At 37.5% G+C, this 19,854-nt stretch overlaps 1 protein-coding gene across 2 annotated transcripts in view; it reads left to right on the top strand.

Moving 5' to 3' along the window:
- Positions 1-19,636, top strand: part of adam12b (ADAM metallopeptidase domain 12b) — a 117,884-nt gene extending 98,248 nt beyond the window's left edge. The window contains exons 16-23 of one of the 2 annotated variants that reach the window (XM_028468579.1): positions 416-614; positions 3,820-3,897; positions 7,169-7,277; positions 7,586-7,724; positions 9,231-9,339; positions 10,609-10,848; positions 17,722-17,897; positions 19,105-19,636. In XM_028468579.1, the coding sequence (XP_028324380.1) occupies positions 416-614; positions 3,820-3,897; positions 7,169-7,277; positions 7,586-7,724; positions 9,231-9,339; positions 10,609-10,848; positions 17,722-17,897; positions 19,105-19,156 (1,102 nt within the window). In that variant the 3' untranslated portion in view covers positions 19,157-19,636. Of the gene's footprint in view, positions 1-415; positions 615-3,819; positions 3,898-7,168; positions 7,278-7,537; positions 7,725-9,230; positions 9,340-10,608; positions 10,849-17,721; positions 17,898-19,104 lie in introns of both variants that reach the window. The other variant, XM_028468578.1, reaches the window with a different exon arrangement.
- Positions 19,637-19,854: the final 218 nt, after the last annotated feature.

Here is a 19,854-nt window from a genome sequence, read left to right as displayed (position 1 = left end):
AAAAAAAAAGAAAAGAGCCTAAATACCTTACGAGCTCATGTAATTAGCCTAATAGTTTCATAATTGATCATCTATTGTGGAGTATGGCGTTTGATCTTCAAATAGAAGCCAACGTAACTAAGAAAAGTAATTGGGGAAAGATAGCAGATACATTCTAAGAATGCTTTTAATGTTAATTATTCGGCTATTCTTGTCGTCTAATTGTTCTAACGATCTTCTTCCTTTAGGCAAAGTCTGTAATCAAGCTTCTTGTTAATTGATGTAATTGCTTTAATGGCCGGAGGACTGAAAGATTGCTGCTATCTTCAGCATACTTTAATCTTTGTGTTACTCTTTTTGTTTCTTACTGTGAAATATCCCAAATGATTAGTTTGTTGCTGTTATGTTACAGGTAAAACACATTTGTTGTTTACAGGGATGCTAAATGTGGTAAAATTCAGTGCCAGGGTGGAGCAAACCGTCCTGTGATCGGAACAAATGCCGTGTCTATTGAAACCAACATCCCACAGCAAGAAGGAGGACGTATTCTATGTCGAGGAACACATGTTTACCTCGGCGATGACATGCCCGACCCTGGGCTGGTTCTTGCTGGTACTAGATGTGATGACGGCATGGTGAGTGATTGTTGCCTTAGTTTTCACCGAAGGAAGTCATTTACACTTAATTTAGGGTAATCAAATTTCAGTAAAGGATTATTCATTAGATGCAGCAATCTGTTTAAGTGGATACTCCATGCTTTGAGGATGTATTGCATTCTGATTGCCCTTGCAACCAACATAAGCAGACGTGAAAACGCTGTGGCTAGGTTAAAACAATTGCAAATATATTTTCATCCAAGCTATCCATGACCAGAAGTTCCTGGAGCTGATTGTTTACCTTGTTGGCACAGTTCAGTTTGCCTACATCGTAGGGGTGTAAGAATTTGTTTTATCAACGATTTGATTCGAATCACGATTCGTTGTTGCCGATTGGATTCATGGACGATATTGGTTGATTTAGAGAAGGGGTCACCAACCTTTCTAAGACTGTGAGCTACTTCAAAGCTTGCGGAAAGTCCAAAGGGTTACCTGTTTAAAAAGCATGAAATGTTCAAGTTTTTCACTTTAAGTTTTAACGTGCAACACTTTTCTTCTAATTTATGCAGTTGTTTAATTTTCATTACGTCCCACAGGAAATCATAGTGTTCCTATTTTACTAGCCAATAACAACTTTAAAGGTCCCATGTCATGCTATTTTTCAGCCATCTTCATTTGTCCTAAGAACCCCAAAAACATAGTATTTGAGGTTTATTTTTCCCAAACTCGGCTGTTTTCCAGAGTTTTAGCCTCTGAAAAGTCACTTTCTGAGCAACTCTACACAAACAGGCTGATTTGCGGCCTCCTTCTGCATATTTATGAGTGGGCGTGTCTAGAAACGGGACGCTGACTTCATCCTCCCCCCTCGGTGACGTAGGGCCAGAGGACGGCCTGCCCTCCTCCCACCCACTCACATTCATTTTTACATGTCAATCATGGCAGAGAGCTTAAAAGTGGGAATGCGTCATCAAATTGGAGCGAGGCGTTTGGGCTCACCCTGCAGTAAGAAAGGAGTAACACACCCTCTGACTAACAATTGAGGTAATCAATGAAAAAACCGGGCATGTGTATGTTTGAGTAACATCACTTGATCAAGCCTTTTCTAACAAAAAAAGTAATAAAACTATGGATGATTTGTGTTGATATCGCATCGGATCAATATCGGTACCGGCCACTATGCAAGGCGGCAATTATATTGTATATATGGTATTGTATATATTTAAACATGGTGGAGGCTAAAAGATTCATCCAATCAGACATGGGTTCTGCAATGCCTTTCCAAACTCCCTGGGCTGTTTAACTATACTAACCTACAAAACCCTACCCGTGGTTCTGGCTTTCTGTGTTGTGAGGAATGGTGGAATTGTCAGAAAACAGATGCTCACTGTGATAACTTGACTTTTACTTTAGTTCTCCATGTTACTCCTTGCCTTGAAGGTGGGTGTATATTGTGGGCCTTTGTTCTACAGAAAAAGCTCTTTTTTAAATGGTTCTTGCCAATCAGCACATTAAGTTGAAAGAGTACGGACCGCACAGCAGCAGCAATTTGAGGGAAGCTGAGTGCTCCAAACTGCTTTCTCAATGCAGGCCGTATTGTCTACATGAAAGCATCCAACAGCAGGGGTTTTCTTTTTTTTCCAGGCAATCGTTGTTTTTGCACAGCATATTGTGCTTCGTTATTTTACCTCTATAACTAGATTATGGTTTGTAATTTGTATGATGAAGCTGCCTGAGTGGTAGGTTCTACTTTAAAGTGAGCTTGAAATGAATGGAACATTTGTTCTGCAGCAAACATCACTGTGTTGCACATGATTTTAGTTTAGTTCAACATTAGAACTCTCACAATAGTGACCCAAAATCCAGTTTTTTGCCTAGAAATGTAGATTTTTCAAGGGCATTCTGTATAAAATATTTATTTGTTGGTGCCTATACTTAACCATTGATTCGTAAACATTGACATAACACTTCATTCAGAATTTATCATCAAAAGCTGCACCAACACACACAGAAAATCCCTAGCTTTTTATAATAAGAGCCCGTGTGATATGGTTAATACACTTCTGATCATTAAACACAACCTACTACAATAAAGTTAGTTTGTTATTCAAAGCTTTTAACATTTTTAATATAATATTTAATGTATGAAATAATATGTTGCCATATTGTAATAGCCATAAAATTACAATAAAGGCCATTTTTATTTTTTTTCTAATAAATATGATAATCCCCATTTAGTTCAGTAATAATTTGACAGTAGGCTGTTTGTTTATATTTAGTGTATAAAATACTATGTTTGATGTGATTTGATTTAATTTAGTTTATTTATTTTGATCATGTAAATGACAACTCAAAAACGATTTAAAATAAATGAATACAGAATCAAGAAATAACAACAAAACAGTATAGCATCTCAGTTTACATGAACGAAAAGGAGTCGGAACGTATCTAGTCCTACCGCTATTAGTTTTTCTCGATTTCCTAACTTAAACTTGCACAAAATCTCAATTTAACTATATTGTGAATAAACAATCAATGCAATATAATACACAGAAACCATGAAAGAATTGTGTTTTACATTCATTAAACCTCCTTTATAAATAACGTACCATATCCCACAACTTTTAACTCCAAATAACAAGCGAGCACCTTGTGCTAGTTAATTATCAACATACCTCGGAAGGATCATTTCTTTACGCCTCTTTTTAAACAGAATTATGTTGCCATATTGTAATTGCAAAAAAAATGACGACAAAGGCCATTTTCAGTGTTTTTCTAAGTGCATAATAAATAAAATAATTCTCCATTTGATTCAAAATAATTTGGTCAGTAGGCTATTTGTTAATGATTGTTGTTGCAAAATGCTTAAGCATTTTACACAAGGCTCATGCATAAATGCAGTCAGGTCACCACCTGCAGTTCTTTAATGTACAGGGACAACCAATCACAAGCAGGCATTGTTACCGAGGAAGAAAATGTGAGAATTGTTATGTTTTTAGACTGTAGAAGGAAAGAAACATCTAAGCATGCATGATTAGAAAGCAAATGCAGAGATGTAGTGTCACTATAGCCTTTGAAACCGAGTGTGCATCACATTTTCATATGCATTCCAAACTGCAATACAGATGAAACATTTAAATGCAGCAGTGGTTCGGTGCTAAATGCTAGAACTTTCTGCATAGAGCCTCTAGTCCTATGTTTTGTCTTCATTTTTTATAGTTCAGTAATAATAATTTTCTCTTTATAGGTGTGTCTGAATCGGCAGTGCCAGAACGTCACTATCTTTGGTGTGTATGAGTGCTCTGGGAAATGCAATAGACGTGGGGTGAGTGCAAAGCATCCATTAGCTCTGTATTTAGCTATAAATTATGCATTGTAGCATGAGAAACTGTGTTACAAGCCGCTAGGGACCGTATTTAACTAGTTTGTCTTTTTTTGTGGTCAGCCAGAAAAAAAAAATTACGGCCGTTCCTTCACCTGCAATTGTAAACAATATCATGATATGGCTGAATTTACGGTGTTGCTTACGAGTTATGGCCGTTGCTCTCGGTCTGTGCAATCAATCTTTATTGTTCCTCTGAGGTTAAATCAATTCAATTTAACGCCATCATTAGGGATCCACTTATACGGCTGTTTATCATCTTTTGACTACACACAGAGGAAAGGAAATGATGGAACACTGGACAAAAACACATTTTGTGTTCATTCCATAGCAGCACAGAAAGAAGCACTTCCTGCACAGAAATAAATCTATTAGTTACTCTTAATAATTATTCAATTGGGATAGCTTTTATCTTTTATTTACACTGTTGTTCAGTTTAGCGAATCACACACATTCACTGCAGGCTGGATTATTATTATTCACTGTCAGGGTGGCTTTTATGTCAAAGAGTTTCTGTACGTTTTCTTTTTTTGTCTTTTTATTTTGAGAATCTTCAGACACCCTTCAATGCATTATTCCAGCGGTGTCTCATTTTAGTTCAAGGGCCAAATGTGGAGCAGTTTGATCTCAAGTGGGCCACAGATTTTATGTGGGAAAACAAGTCATTTCCACATTATTGTGCCCTAGTTTGCACTTGTGTGTATACATAAAATACAAAATATGTAAGAAACTGACAACATCCAAGCAATACGTGATAAATATCAATTCCAACAGGCTCTTCACTTTAAATTTTGTAGATTTTCTGTTTAATTAAGGCAAATATTATGTAATAATTTGTAAGAATTTTAAGTTTTTTCAACTGTTTAACATTTAAAATGACTGCAATCATATGATACAGGCACCGGGAAAACTGTGAGCCCCTGCAAAGATTGTTGAGTTTCATTTACACAATGATTCAAGTCATTTTTAGTTTCTCCAACAGGCCAAATTGGATGCTCCAATAAAAAGCCAATAAAAATCATCATTTTTAAATGTACCCAACACAAAAACATAAAGTAGCAGAAGACATTCAAGCTAGAAAAAAAAAATATGTGTGTGGACTTATTTTTCTCCCACTTCATGTGTCAAACACTGGAAAACCTGGCTGGGAAAACAGCATTTCTGAATTTTCCTGCAGGTGTTTGGAAAATACAATTCATTCCAAGTAATCAGTTTCTGTTACTCACACTACTGCACATTTACAAGAAAGTTTAAAACTTTTTATATGGATTGAACGCATTTTGGTGAAAGATGATGCGTGAAGAAGTGACTGTAATAATCCAGTGACTGATTCTGGTTTCAACTTGTTACGATTAAATATTCAATATAAGACAGTATAAATTATTTATTGCTGCTGCCTAGCATAATGTAGATACAGTATAATTTATTGCAGGTAGCTGCGTTTAATGTGCAGTACATTGTTAGGAGTTTTTGACAAATGGTAGAAAGTTTTCTGTCAGTAAACCTGAGAAAAAAAGAATCAAATAATGTTACGCTTTGAATCTGGGATACTTAACAGGATACATTTATATTGGGTTAGTTTGGAGATGTCTTTTAGCAATATTTTCCCTCTTTCAAGCATAAAACATGAACCTCCTAATCTGTCGCTCTGAGCCCTCAAGTACCTCTTAACCCAATCACCCAGTGAGAAGGAAGATCTGTGGCATGGAGGCAGGGACAGACAACTAAAATAAATCCCCACAGCTGTGCACTTGTCTCTGTACCCCCTTTTTACATCCTTCCTCTGACCAACAGCTGGACAGCAGCGCCGCCTTAGGAAACACTGCTTCATCTTATTTCTGCACAGAAAATTTACACTGAATTGACTCCAACATTTACACATTTAGTCTATTCGAAAACACGTGCATACGCTGTCATTGTCTTCAAATTAAATAACTGAATAAATAAACATGCTAATCAATGTAAATGTGTTCAAAGGAGTTAGTCATTTACTTCCACCAAGGTGTTTGATATTTTCACTGGCGTTTTTCATTATTAATTGCTTTGTCTGTTAGCAGGATTACAACAAACGGATTTTGACAACATTTTTTTTTACCAAACATAGACCTTAAGCTTAAGCTTTAATTTATTCATTATTTAAAGTGGACTATGCACATTAATAGACAGACATACTGTGAATGAGTCAGAGTTAGCCAAAAGACGCTAGTTTTCATCTGGTGTCCCTGGCCAGATTTTAAAAGGCAACCTAAAATGTAAAAGGTATTAAAATACAGAAGGAGAATTCAACATGACAAAAGAGACCATGGAAGATTCCCATAAACATTTTAGGGGATTTGGATCAATGTACTGATTCTGGATCAGTTTCAAAAATTGAAAAATCCTTATCTCTGATCCTTGGTGAAGTTTAAAAACTTATAACTTGGTTTGTAATTCACCAATCTTTATGAAATCTGATTCAGTTATGTCACGTTGGTTCCACAACTGCCCCACCAAGTTTCATCCAGATCAGATCTGGATTGTGCATTTTATTGTGATTAATCTTTAAACAGTGGGGGGTGCCCATACATTTCCATTTACTGTATCGTTATTAATGGGAATAGAAATTTTGGTAACACTTTACTTGAAATGTATACATAAGGCTGACATTACGCTGTTACGATCTGTATTTAGCATGGATAAGGTGTCATGAAGGCTGTCATTAATTGTCGTTTGCTAAATTATGACACCTTTGGAGCTATGTTGGCATTTTTTGGGGGAGGTGGAGGGATATAGTGGGGTTAGGTAGAGTTAGGGGTTAGGATTAGCGTTAGGTTAACGAAGGGTTAGGACTAGGGTAACAAACAACACTTACTGACATCCTTCATGACACCTTATCCATGTTAATGACATGTGTCATGTCATAATAATGTTAATGTAATATCAGCCTTATGTATAAAACTTAAAGTAAAGTGTTATCAAAATTTCTTAGAAGCCTTGTGTGAATGATTTATGGTACCGTGGTCAGGATCAATGATCCAGATAAGAAGATTTTTCAGAAACTCAAATTACTGTATCGTACATTATTTGGATTGTGGGGAAAAACACAAAGCACTATGAGAACATGCAAACTCCATACAGAAAGGTGCCAGGAGTGCTCTCTGGAAGTGTTTACCATTTTAGCTCTGTGGTGCTTTCACAAAATGTTTTTAATATATCCATGACTCTTTGCTTTCAGGTGTGCAACAATAAGAAAAACTGCCACTGTGAAGCAAACTGGGCCCCCCCGTTCTGTGAAAAAGTGGGATTTGGTGGGAGCATTGACAGTGGCCCTATGAGACTGGCAGGTACCGTATACATTTAAATCACCATTCTCACTCCTGTAAGCACACTCGCACCAACACAATTATAAAACACAAATTCCATTTGAATTCCTTATACAATTATGCAAATGTGATTACTCTAGCACACATCTGATCACATTTAGCGGATCAATTGGAAAGAATAAGCATGTGAAAAGCATAAACGAGCCCAGAAATGTGAACTTTTTCCTGCTGACGAGGCCGAGCTGTAACAGCCTTCATTATGTCCTGTCATTGTACTGTAGATGTGCGTGTGTGTGTATTAATGTGCGTGTTGTCATATGTGGCATCAGCCGACAGTGTGCTCATTACTGTGGCAATCCTGGTTACCCTGGTCACCCTGCTCATAGCCACCGTCATCGTCTTTGTGAAGAGGAAGACTCTGCTGCATCTCATGTTCCCCAACAAGAAGGGCACGCTGGACAAATTCAGGTACTGCGTCCCTTCCATGTCAAAGCATGGAGCCTGTTGTGTTGCATCAGACTGATCCGTATTATAAAAATCTGCTCTCTAAAGAGTAGGTTAGTGGAGACAGAGCGTCAGGGTCCAGATATTATTTCCCCCAGGCTTCATTAAAGTGTAATTAAACCCCAGGGTTTTTGCTGATGCGCGCCTCGGAATGAAAAAAATGTATAATGATTATGGGTGGGGCTCCTGTAGCATTTAAGACACGCCCACTCAATACCATAAATTGTCCAAAGAACATTCTATGCTATGCTAACTACCTACTCAATACTCACTATTCACAATTTTAACAATACAATCTCGTCTTCACAGATACCAGTCTAGTGCTAGTTTTTATTGGAGGGGCGGGGCCAACAGTGACAAAAACCTGCTACCCACAATAATTTTGATTAGATAAAACCATATAAACCGTATATTTAAGGACACATGAAAGCAATCAGTAGATGCCTCTGAGGAAGACTGACATTTGGCAGTCAAAACATGTCAAGATATAAGAGTAAATTTCCTGAAAATAATTGTCTGAATAAATGAAACCTTAGCATATTATTTCAAAAATGAAGACAAAATGAACTTGTTGGAATTACATAGTATATTTATCATAGATCCATGAATTGAACATAATTTACTCCAAAAAGAAACAAAAATGGTTGAAATGTCCACTTTAAAGTTTGTTTTCATCTCCACCATCACAATGCAATGCGCAAAAATGTCAACAAATGAATTTTCACTGTGGAGTTGAAAACTAACTTTTAAGTGGTAATTTCAGCCTTTTACATTTTTTTTTTTTTTCAAGCAAATGTTCCTCGATTTATTGATCAATGTAGCCTACACTATGGATTTATCTGATAAAAGAATTATGATTGTAATAGAGTTTGAACCCATGGAGGGCAGTCACTTACGTTTTACAACCAAAAAATAGGGCAATAATGAATCAACAACACTACTTCACACCCATTTACGTTTGTTTTCGGCAGGAAAAAAACAGTTGTTTTGGGGTTTAGTTACATATTAACATAGGATTTTTAAATGCTATCACAATTACTTAGTTGCTTTTTTGCTTTCAGTTGTTTCTTTGCATATTTCAGAATTTAGTTTAAAAAATAAATACATAAAGTAAATGCTAAATGCAAACTAAACGTGGATCTATTAGTAATCAACACAGAGTGCACACATTTATAGGTACATTTTTAGCTCAATGACTTAATGAAAAGGAAGTTGACTCCATACTGAGTGAAAGGATAACAAAGCAACTAATTACCAGGTTGCCTTTTGTTAGAATTAAATCCAGCAAACTGTATTAGCTCCCAGTCAGACCAATTATTATTTGTTGCAAAGTTTCTGCTGGAATAGTGGATGAAATACTAAATCCAGTATGTTCAAGTTAAATGTTGGCAATTTACCATAAATGGCTTGAAAACGTATAACTAACTTCAAGTGCTTCACTCCGCTTAGTTTACATGTTGTTGTTTGTAGATCTGTGGAGGCCAACAAACCGGCCAGCCCTTTGAGGACAGAGTCATTGTACAGACCCACACCACAGCGCATGCCTCCACCCAAACCCTGTGCAGCCAGCATTTATAAGGTGAGTCCCTTTTCAACGCACAGTGACCTACGTATACTGTGCCGCCTCTCACTCTTATGTATTTACTGCGTTTTCAGCGCATATTGTGTTTGTGAGCACAGATGTGTACAAGGCTGTTTCTTCTGTAAATACGAGAGCACTTCATTCAACCTCCAGCCGAGTGTCTGATCAGAGCTGCCATGCTTACAGCCTTGTTGACAAAACAAAATAATGAAATATGATTTACTTGACATTAGTTCCTCAGTAGTTTGAAAATATATAAATGATGGCGCTATTGTGAAAGAGGGTTATTTTTATGAAAAAAGAGGCAGAGTTGATTGATTCTGGCTGACAAAGTAAATGGGTTTTGGATTGTTTGTTGTAATTATCACCAATGAGTTTCGTAAGATATAAAATTACAAACTCTCATAGGTGGAGTTTGAAATTCTTGCCAGGGGAGGGGCAAAAGAATAAAATAGAATTAAATCTGTAGACCATCTCGAGATTTATGCCAACCACAACGTGTGTAACACATACAATAATGCATAAATAATTAAGATAATTGATAATGTTGACTATGAAAATTTATGTCGATACTTCATTTAATGTTGTAAATTCATGATAAAATCAGGCCGGCGGCCGCTTTCTGCGTCATTTTTGCTGCAGTACCATACATGAACTGCTGGGCGCAGTGCTGCTTCACCATTTACATTGTGAAGAAAAATTGCACAACAGAAGAAGAACCAACCTAAAGTCTCAATAATTTGGAAACAACAAATGAATTCATATATATTTTGTACTGTCACTGTTTTATGGCATTTAATATTTGTATATACAGTATGTATATATATATTTATTTTTTTTTTTTTTTTAACATGGGGGGGGGCACTGCTCCCCCTGCCTCCGTAAACTCTGCGTATGCAAACTGTCTACTTTTACATTTTTTAAATTGTAGAAAATCTGAACACAGGTTATAAAGACATGGTCAATAGACATAGCTAATTGTAGCATGCATTGAAATATTGAAAACAATAACTGGACAAATTAAAATGAAGGAAGATATTGCAAGCTAAAAGCAGGAAAGTCGAGTGAGTTTTGTAACCGCACAAAATAACTACCTCATGTATTGACAGCGATGTGTTTTCGAACTTAGATGAACCATCTCCACTTGCGAGATATTGAAATGTCAAACCAGGACATAAGTTTCATTTATAAGTTATAGTTCCAGCGTCTTCTTTTCATTGGCACAATATCACACTGCATTCCTGAATCCTCTCCATCTTCTTTCAGACGTCCCTCCTGAGTGCAGAGCCTCTTTTCCCTCCACATAATTTCCACTCACACAGCCTGCGAAGGATGCCGCTCTACCAGCCGCTGCACATCAGCCATCCCATGCCGGTGTCTCTGAGTGTGGGCCAGCCCATGCTGCCACCTCTACCCACTCAACGCGGGATCCAACCGATGTCACCACCCCGAGACCAGGCTTTTCTCAGTCTGCCTCGACAGCAGCCGTCATACAGAGCAGAACAGGTTGGTTTGGTAAAAACGAAATTAAATGCATTGATTCCTCAACTAGTATACAATCTATATATCCTCTCTATCATACCAGGGAAAACAAACTGTTATAGTACTTTTGCACATGTTTAATGGACCATGTAAATACTGTGTATGGCTTACCTTGTTAAACGCAGTGACCCTCATTTACCGTTCGTACGTTCAGATCTGAGCGTACAATGTGCCTTCAACCATATTCAATATTTAATCAATTTTGACGCGAGCGTACGCTATGAACACAGGTCTCCCGTCAGGTCTGTTCTTGTGTGTGTTCTTGTGGATTTTCAGTGCAGCGGCAAAATGTGGCTGAGTCACAAAATAAAATAGTAAACAAACTTCAGCGGCCATTTAAGTATAAGCAGACACACATTCAGAACAGATCAAAACTGATTATTAAAACGAATTAAACAAATTAGAAACTGAAACCTTCGGGCCCAGGGTGGCGCCTGGGTTTGCAGAAGCGGATCTTGCACAAACTTTGGTATTGGAAGCACTGGCCTGTCTTGGGCTGTGGGATGAACTTATACTGGGCTTAACCTTAGACACATTGATCCCAAATACCAATTTCCCTCTCGTCACGGCCGCCACCATTATACTTGAGCCCCAAACTTGTCACCAGACTGGCTGAATGGATTTCACAACACAATATACACAACTATAACATCACATCTCACTCTAACTTTAAAGCAGTCACTTCTTTCCCACCCCTTCCATTTCGTACCCTGACTCCCTCTTCCCTGTTCCCTTCCCCCTCACCTAGGTGTAACACTGCCCTTTCTTTTTATGTCCTCCCTATAATAAAGTTCCTCTTACCCTTCCTTAGGGAGGGCTGGTGATGGTCATGATTATGCAATAAAATAAATTAATTTAATTAATTGCAATAACAAAACACGCATTGCTGTCTATAAAAGATTGTACTTCTTGCAGTGTTAACCTTAGACAGCATGTGCAGACAAAGAGAAAAAATAATAATTAATCATTGGTCCTGTCGAACGACTAAATGTGCACTCAAATTTGCACCCTTTTTCTCGCAAGGTTGATAAATGAGGGCCATGGTGTGTATTTATTACTGTTCATTACTTTTGGCTAAATCTAAATCTAAATCATGCAATAAGTTTATGGTTTGTCCTTCAATATTCTACCAATCGTTCTTACTGTTGGTTGAAATGAACATCCAGGTGTCCTGTAAAGTCACATTTATTTTAAATCTCAGTGAATCGTTGGCATTTCAGAAGACCCTGACTTATAAATATTAAAGCTAGTTGCTTCGAAGACAATTCCACACCAGATGAGGTTTTCTTAGATTTCATGGAATTGCACATGCACAGTCATTCTTCCTAAGCCTGCTTCATTCTCTGTGGCTTTTAAAAGAAGATAGAAAAGTGATTCATGACCTTGGAAAAGTCCTCAATTTAAACACACACGCACACAACTCCCTGACTGTGCTGCATGCCATCTGCCAAGGAAGATTATGTAGTACACCTCAAAGTGTTGGGACAGCAGTGAAATCTATTCCACTGTCCATCTTCTGTGCACTTGCATCCTGCTTAAGGGGCGTTAAAGCCTATCCAATCAGGGCATAAGCAGCGCACGCCAAGCATAGGGTGAGTTAAGGCCAAATCTGCAACATCAAAACATCTACTCAGGTCCAGATGGATGGATGGATACTTTGATATCTAACTACAATAGAAGTATTACAATAGTTTCAAACATTGATCCCGGGATGACGTTTTGGATGCATTGCTTAAAATATTAAAACTTCTAAAACCAGTGGTTTAGGAAAGTCTTTTTTCTTCTTTTAACTTTGCAATAATGTGAGATGTATGCAAATTGTAGTTAATGGTCTGAAACTTCTACAGATTGCCACCTGCATGGTTATTTTTTACAGATTTCAGCTAAGGAGTGCACTTTGAAACTCATTGCTCTCTTTACACTGCAGCCGTCGTGCTTGACCAAATATTGACTACAAAATTCAATCTGTCTCCTTCTCTGTGGCTCCTGGGTGAGGCATTGCTTTCTGCTGAAGTAGCAGTATCGAATGCTGTAGATAGTAAATCCATCTGTCTGCTGGGATGGGGGGGGGGCAATCAAAGTTCGGTTCAGTTTTGGTGCAGTGGTGTGCAGGGTTAAGCTATAGAGTATTGCACTATGTGAGCCACAACAGGGTGCGTTAAAAATTCACACGTGTGTGGCATTCTCAAAAGGAAGGAAATCATTGGCTTTGTGGTGACTCACTTTTTCTCTGCTAAAGCCAAGATGTAACCGTATAGATCCGCTTTGACAAGCTTCAAGGTTTTTCATTCAGGTGGGATGAAAGGATTTAATAGCAATTGGTGAAGTTATCTTTCAGGATCAATTTATTTGTAAAAAAATAAATAAATAAATAATAAAAGAATGGTTCATTCACTGCCAAAAATAGAACTAATATTCTCTGTGACTTTGGAATAAAGCTGTGTCTTGTAGCGCTCAACCCCTGTGCTACTGTATAATCCCTGTGGATTGAAGATCTCCATTTGATCATTTTAGACACCCATATTTATTATATATTTGCTATACATGACATTAAGTAACATCTCACAATAGAACTAAATAATGTAATACATATTTAACAATAGGAAAACAATTTTTTTTTAAATCAGATTTATAGCCGTACTTTCTTGTGTTTGCCCCCAAACACTCTGCCAAAGTGACTCCCCAACACATTGCTGGTCTTTTCACAGATTCAAAGCTGCTCCAAAACAATGTGGATGTTTACTCTGCGTATTACACAGAAAGATCTGAATCTAGTCGTAATGTAATGTCTCTCGGAGTGAAGTGATATTATGGGGAATACTGGGACCAAACTAGAACCAAAATGGAGTCAGGCAAATCACTGCCCTCATTGTTTGGTGAAGAAACACAAGAAATCACAGTAAGAACGAAGGAAAAACACTTCTATGCATCCATCTACGGGAGTCCACATCCCACAATGCAATGCATGAAACTTTTCTGACAGTGGCACTAGGATAATGTTTTCAGTGGAGATCACAACACATTTTTGAGCACCAATTTCAACCTTAGAGCAAATGTGCTTAGATTTATTGATCCATGAAACTTACACTATATGTCTTTATCAGATAAAAAGAATAATCTCCAGCTGCTTTAAGCTCCTATAATGATTCTTTTATGGCTCATGTGAACATTCTTTAGGATGGAGAATATCTTTTTTCCAGCCGTAGCACACAATTTACTCTTAAATCTTACAGATGTATGATTATTTCGACATTAAATACTTTTGTGCTTAATGAAAGGAAAATATGCAAGATAGATTGGTTGATTAATGGGTTTATTCATTTTTTTTCATTTTTTTTTTCATCAGAACAAAAACATTTAGTACATGTGATTGTTCTTGTTGGTTTCAATTCATCCATTGCTGCAAATGCCCCATTAGTGAGTAATTGCAAACTAAGGATATAATTTCCTTAAGAAGCCAATCTTTGCAAACTTCTAACACTTTGTTAATTGGTTGCACCTATCGCCTCATTTACCATTAGAATAACAGATGGAGCAGCACAGGCATCACATGGAGGTCAGAAACAGGAGGGAGACTTCAGTAGAGATCTAACAGCAGGTGGGCAAGGACGTCAATCCCTGAAGTAAACGTGTATCTGCGCACATTGTAATAACTAACACAATCTGCTCTCGTATGTGTCCGTATGCTTAAAGGACTTCATTTCAGCCGCCTTTGTGTCAGCATCCCTTTATCAAGTTAAAATGAAAAGACTTAATTATATTTTTTCTATTTATTTCAGTGGAAAGAAAATGTTGGAGTTTAAAAGAAAAATACATCACCGGCCTCAGTGTTTCACAGATAATTTTTTTTTACAGTGGAATTTTGGATGCATTTTTTTTGCAGCGCATGAACGTGTATTGTGTTCTGCATCCAACTCAGTAAGTTTCACTGCCTGTGCTGAAGCGAGGAGGTGTGCTCCTTTTTCTCCACTCATAAATATAAGCTACCAGTGAAAAAAGCCAGTGTGATTAGCTGCTAATGCTATCCTAGCTCAGTGCTACAGAGAGAACTTTTACCTGCTACTACCACCTCCTCGCTGATTCTCCTCCACGCCTAAACCTTCTTAGTCCGTTCCCGGTTATAAAGACCATCGTCAACAAAGACTCTGAATGCGTTCGGCATCAATGTTTTATTGCTAGCAGTGTGACTGTGAAGTGCTGTTTATTTGAAAACAGGTTTATGTTTTAAAATCTACAAAGGTTTGAACTTTGAGAGTGTTTAAACTAGAGAGAAATGTTAATTCCTGTTTTATAAAAGTGTATAAAGTGTGTGGGGAGGGGTTTTACAGCCTTAAAACATGTATAATAATTGTAAGAAATAGATCTGACTACTTTGCGGATTTCGCCTATTGCGGGTTATTTTTAGAACGTAACCCCTGCGATAAACGAGGCATTACTGTATTCACAATAGTAACAACGCAACGCACTCTCATCTTAAAATAGTGTTTTGCCACCCCTTCCATTGTCCGACCCTGACTTCCTCTCCCCTGTCACATAGGCGTAACACTGCCCTCTTTTTATATTCTCCCTTTAATAAAGATTTACTTACCCTTCATTAGGGAGGGCTGGTGATGGTCACAATTATGCAATAAAAAAATTAAGAAATGTATTGATTACAATAATAAAACATGCATTGCTGCCTCAAAAAGATTACACTACATGTAGTGTTGACCTTCCACAGCATGTATAGACAAGGTGAGAAAATTATACAAATAAATAAATACAAGGGACAGTTAAACCGATATTAAAGTGTTGGATTTTAATTTGAATGGTGCTTCGAAGGCAAAAGTTCAAAAAAGATTTCTAAAGCCACGGAGAATGCAAACTATTCATCCATCCTCAATTAAGGGGATTGGGAGCTGCTTGTCCAGGCTTGGATGAGTCCCAGGCAGAGTAGTTACAACATTGGCAGGTCACAGTCCATCAAAGCACTCCAGTGCATAAAGCTTCCTAATTTTTGGTTTTTTACACAGTATTTCTAAAGATAATTGTGTTTTGTTTGTTTTTGCATCACTCGAAGAGCAGAACATGCACCTGAAACGAATGTTCATAGCAGGTTTCTATCTTCTTCACCCGTTCCTTTAAACCCACACCTATTGACACCAACAGCGTTGTCATAATCCCAGGAATATAAAGTAGTGTCAGTTATGATAATTCACGGAACTGTAAGTAAAGCATGGCCTGCTGTGCCTAGCTTAACTGCATCAAAGCATCATCATAACATTTTTTATTCTTCAAGGCTTTTCTCATTTGTAGCTGAACATGAACAGCTTTGGGCTGTTTTCAGGAATTTTAACTCATTTTAAAGATTGCTTCCTTTTGTTTTGGATTTAAAGAACACTGAAGTGAAATTTTACTAACAGCTTCTTGTTATGCACATCATATATTATTTATTGGGAAAACAACTTTTATAAGGCAGAAATTACCCCAAATATAACCAAACACCATCAGATAAATTATTTATAGATTATGTGAATAATTAATGAGTTTTATCTGTCATTTATATAGTCTAGCATGGATCTTTACACATTATTGATGAGTTAGTTTGTACTGGGAATTTTACATTTTGAGATTAGCTCATCTTATATTTTCTCTTTATCTGCTCTAGTTATTGCAAAAAAACAGAATTGCAATTAGGCTGGGGTTATATTACAAGCTCCTGCATTAATCTTTCTCTTCTCTGGTCGATGTAGGACATCAAAAGTGTTTTCATGAGGTTGGGTGTGGTATACTGTTTAAACTTTACCTTGCCCAGCATGTAAAATAATACAAATTCTGCAAATCTCAGTTATCTTTTTATATAGGATCAAGATTCGAGGGAAAGATTTTCCAGCATTTCTGTTGGGGTTTAAACCTATTTTGTCCCTCGGTTTGTTTTTACCATGAAGCACTTACACTGAACTGTGTCCGGCCCACTGTTTTGTTTCCTTCAGCGACTGAAAAATGAACATTATTTCCACCGTTGCTATTGAAAGACTATTCACAACAGCCAGATGACGTCAAACTGTAGAAATGTTGTGAGTTTCTCGTAGAACCTCAACTGCAAATACTGAAATAAATTGTAGGTGGTACTTTACTTTGTGAGGAAGAATTTGTGAAAGGGGAGCTGATGTGAAGCCAGGTTGTGCTTGAGTCATAGGGTCATGCAGCGAGAAATGCTCACGGGAAAATAACTGTACGTTGCTGTGACAACAACATCACGAAGGTTTTTGGCTTGAACAATGGATGGTTTGAACCTTTGTGCTTAGTAATATGAAAACATGATGATTAGAATGTTCTTTTTTTTTTTGTAAATTAGTGTAAATTACTGTTTTTTTTTTTTTTTTTGGGTGTGTTTTTATGTTTGTTGTGGTGTGGGTAAATGTGCATAAATAGTGATGGTGGTAGCAGATGTTTGTCAGTGACTCGCTTCTTTTGAGTAGATTAGCAACACATGATGGCACCTCATATAACTGTCTACTCACACACACACACACACACACACACACACACACACACACACACACACACACACACACACACACACACACACACACACACACACACACACACACACGCACGCACGCACACACTACTGCAACTTAATAGATGGTTGAGACCAGGAGCAAGAGGAGATTGAAGAATTCATCCATTTCTGTCTGTAGCTGCTTCGCTAAGAACATTTCTGAGACCACAGTGCCCTCTAGTGAAATATCTTTAGGTCCAATCAACTTAACCCTGAATTATTGAGAAAGCTCACTATATTTTCTTTCTTTTTTTAATATAATGACTGAATGGATATTTGATCCTTTCTTTAAGGACTTTGAGAAACCCAGCGCGCCGCAGAGGCCACTTCCTGCGGATCCACTCGGGAGAAGTTCCCGTCTGAGTCACGGCACCAAGGCATCAATGGTCCACATCCCAGGAAATGGACCCCTCCCCATACCAATCCCTACAGTGCCCAGGCCTCTCCCATCCATTCCTTTACCCAGCAGGTCTGTGCAATGTGACTGCAATCACACGCCATAATAAGCCCCTCTGTGACTAGTTGGCTTCATCTAATCTAAGTGATGAATCTGGCGCCTTTTTACAAAGTGAATGAATTATTTTCCAAATAAAACCGTAATTAAAGGATGTTATGGTGTTGAGGGAGATTGGTTTTCTTAGACTCTAATCAACTTTGTCACCATTCTTAATTTTTAGACTGTCTTGGTGCTCATTTGGAATGTGTTTGCGAACAGGCTAGCAGAATTCAGCTAACGGTATTCAGCTAGCAGTATTCAGCTAGCAGTATTCAGTTAGCAGTATTCAACTAGCAATATTCAGCTAGCAGTTTTCAGCTAGCAGTAGTCAGCGAGCAGTAGTCAGCTAGAAGTATTCAGTTAGCAGTATTCAAGTAGCAGTAGTCAGCTCGCAGTATTTAGCTAACAGCATTCAGCTAGCAGTATTCAGTTAGCAGCATTCAACTGGCAGTGTTCAGCTAACAGTTTTCAGCTAGCAGTATTCAGTTAGCAGTATTCAACTAGCAGTATTCAGCTAACAGTGTTCAGTTAGCAGTTTTCAGCTAGCAGTAGTCAGCTTGCACTATTCAGCTCGCAGTATTCAGCAAACAGTTTTCAGCTAGCAGTAGTCAGCTTGCACTATTCAGCTCGCAGTATTCAGCTAGCAGTATTCAGCGATAGTCTCAGGCAAGGGTGTACAATTCAGGATTCATCTGGGCAGGTAGTACTGCAGGTAACAGTATAAAATCACAACAACACCTAAACATGAAAAATAAATCTAAATGTCAATGTAATTTCTAAATCTTAAAGTTATTATAAATGTTTAATGTAAATCTAAATGTTTAATGTAAATCTAAATGTTAAATCTAAATCTAAATTTGAAATCTAAATGTTAAGTCTAAATCTAATTGTTAAGTCTAAATCTAAATGTTAAATCTAAATGGTGACATATTTTAACAATGATATAGAACATATTTTAGCTAAATGGGAGGAAAATGAGCTAAATGTTTGAAATATGTCGGCAATGAAACAATGACCGAGTTTTTACATGTGTAACCCCATAGCTTTAGAGGTTAAGTGTTTGTGACTCAATCTCAATCAGGTGCTATTCCCATTCCACAAAAAAACTTGCATCCATGCTATTTCTCTGGTATGTATTGTAATATTATATTTATTGCATATATTCTGTTTTTTCTTTCAGATCTGCGCCGGCGCTGCCCTACAGACCACCAAAGACTCAGAAGGACGGCTGAGCTCATTGACATCATGAATGCGTAGACAGAGACTCCGTTTATTTGCACTAATTATTGAGACTCTGTGAGACCTTCTGGTGTGGTCCGGTGTCAGAAAGTTTCTCGTGAAAAGGGGGCGAACATCACACCTCGGTGCTATGCCTCCATGAGGTGCTTTGCTGTCCATGCTCAGGTACATGTGAACTATTTATTTAACTATTTAAACTCAACTGTGTACAAATCGCTTTTTTGGTGACGATGCCTTTGTTTTTCTCTGCAAAAAGACTGAAAACGAGACAAACCCAGTGCCATTCCAGGATGATTTCTAGTCTTTTTTGTTTCTTGGAAATGAAATACGGTTGAAAAACACAATGTTTTTTATATTCAGTGATGTGGCTTAAATAATAGAATTGCAAAAAATTTTTAATTTTTTTTTTTTTTGGATGATAATAAAGGGAAATGGAGCACAAGTGAGCAGTCAGTGAAGCCTGTGGTCAATTTAGCTATCGGTTACTTTTGCCTATATTTATGTAGTATGCAACACCAAATTCTATCTTTCTGGAAGTTAGTTATTCAGTTATATGTTAAGGTTTCATTTATTGAGAAAGTTTATCTACTGACATGTTTCGACTGTCAACTGCCAGCAATCCTCGGTGGTGATATGCCTTGATGTGTCCCTACATGAAAGCCATCAGAAAATACTTTGATGCTTTTCTTAT

This window comes from Gouania willdenowi, chromosome 15, assembly GCF_900634775.1.
Source record: "Gouania willdenowi chromosome 15, fGouWil2.1, whole genome shotgun sequence".
NCBI classification, from domain to species: Eukaryota; Metazoa; Chordata; class Actinopteri; order Blenniiformes; family Gobiesocidae; genus Gouania; species Gouania willdenowi.
This window is presented reverse-complemented; position numbering and strand designations above follow the sequence as displayed.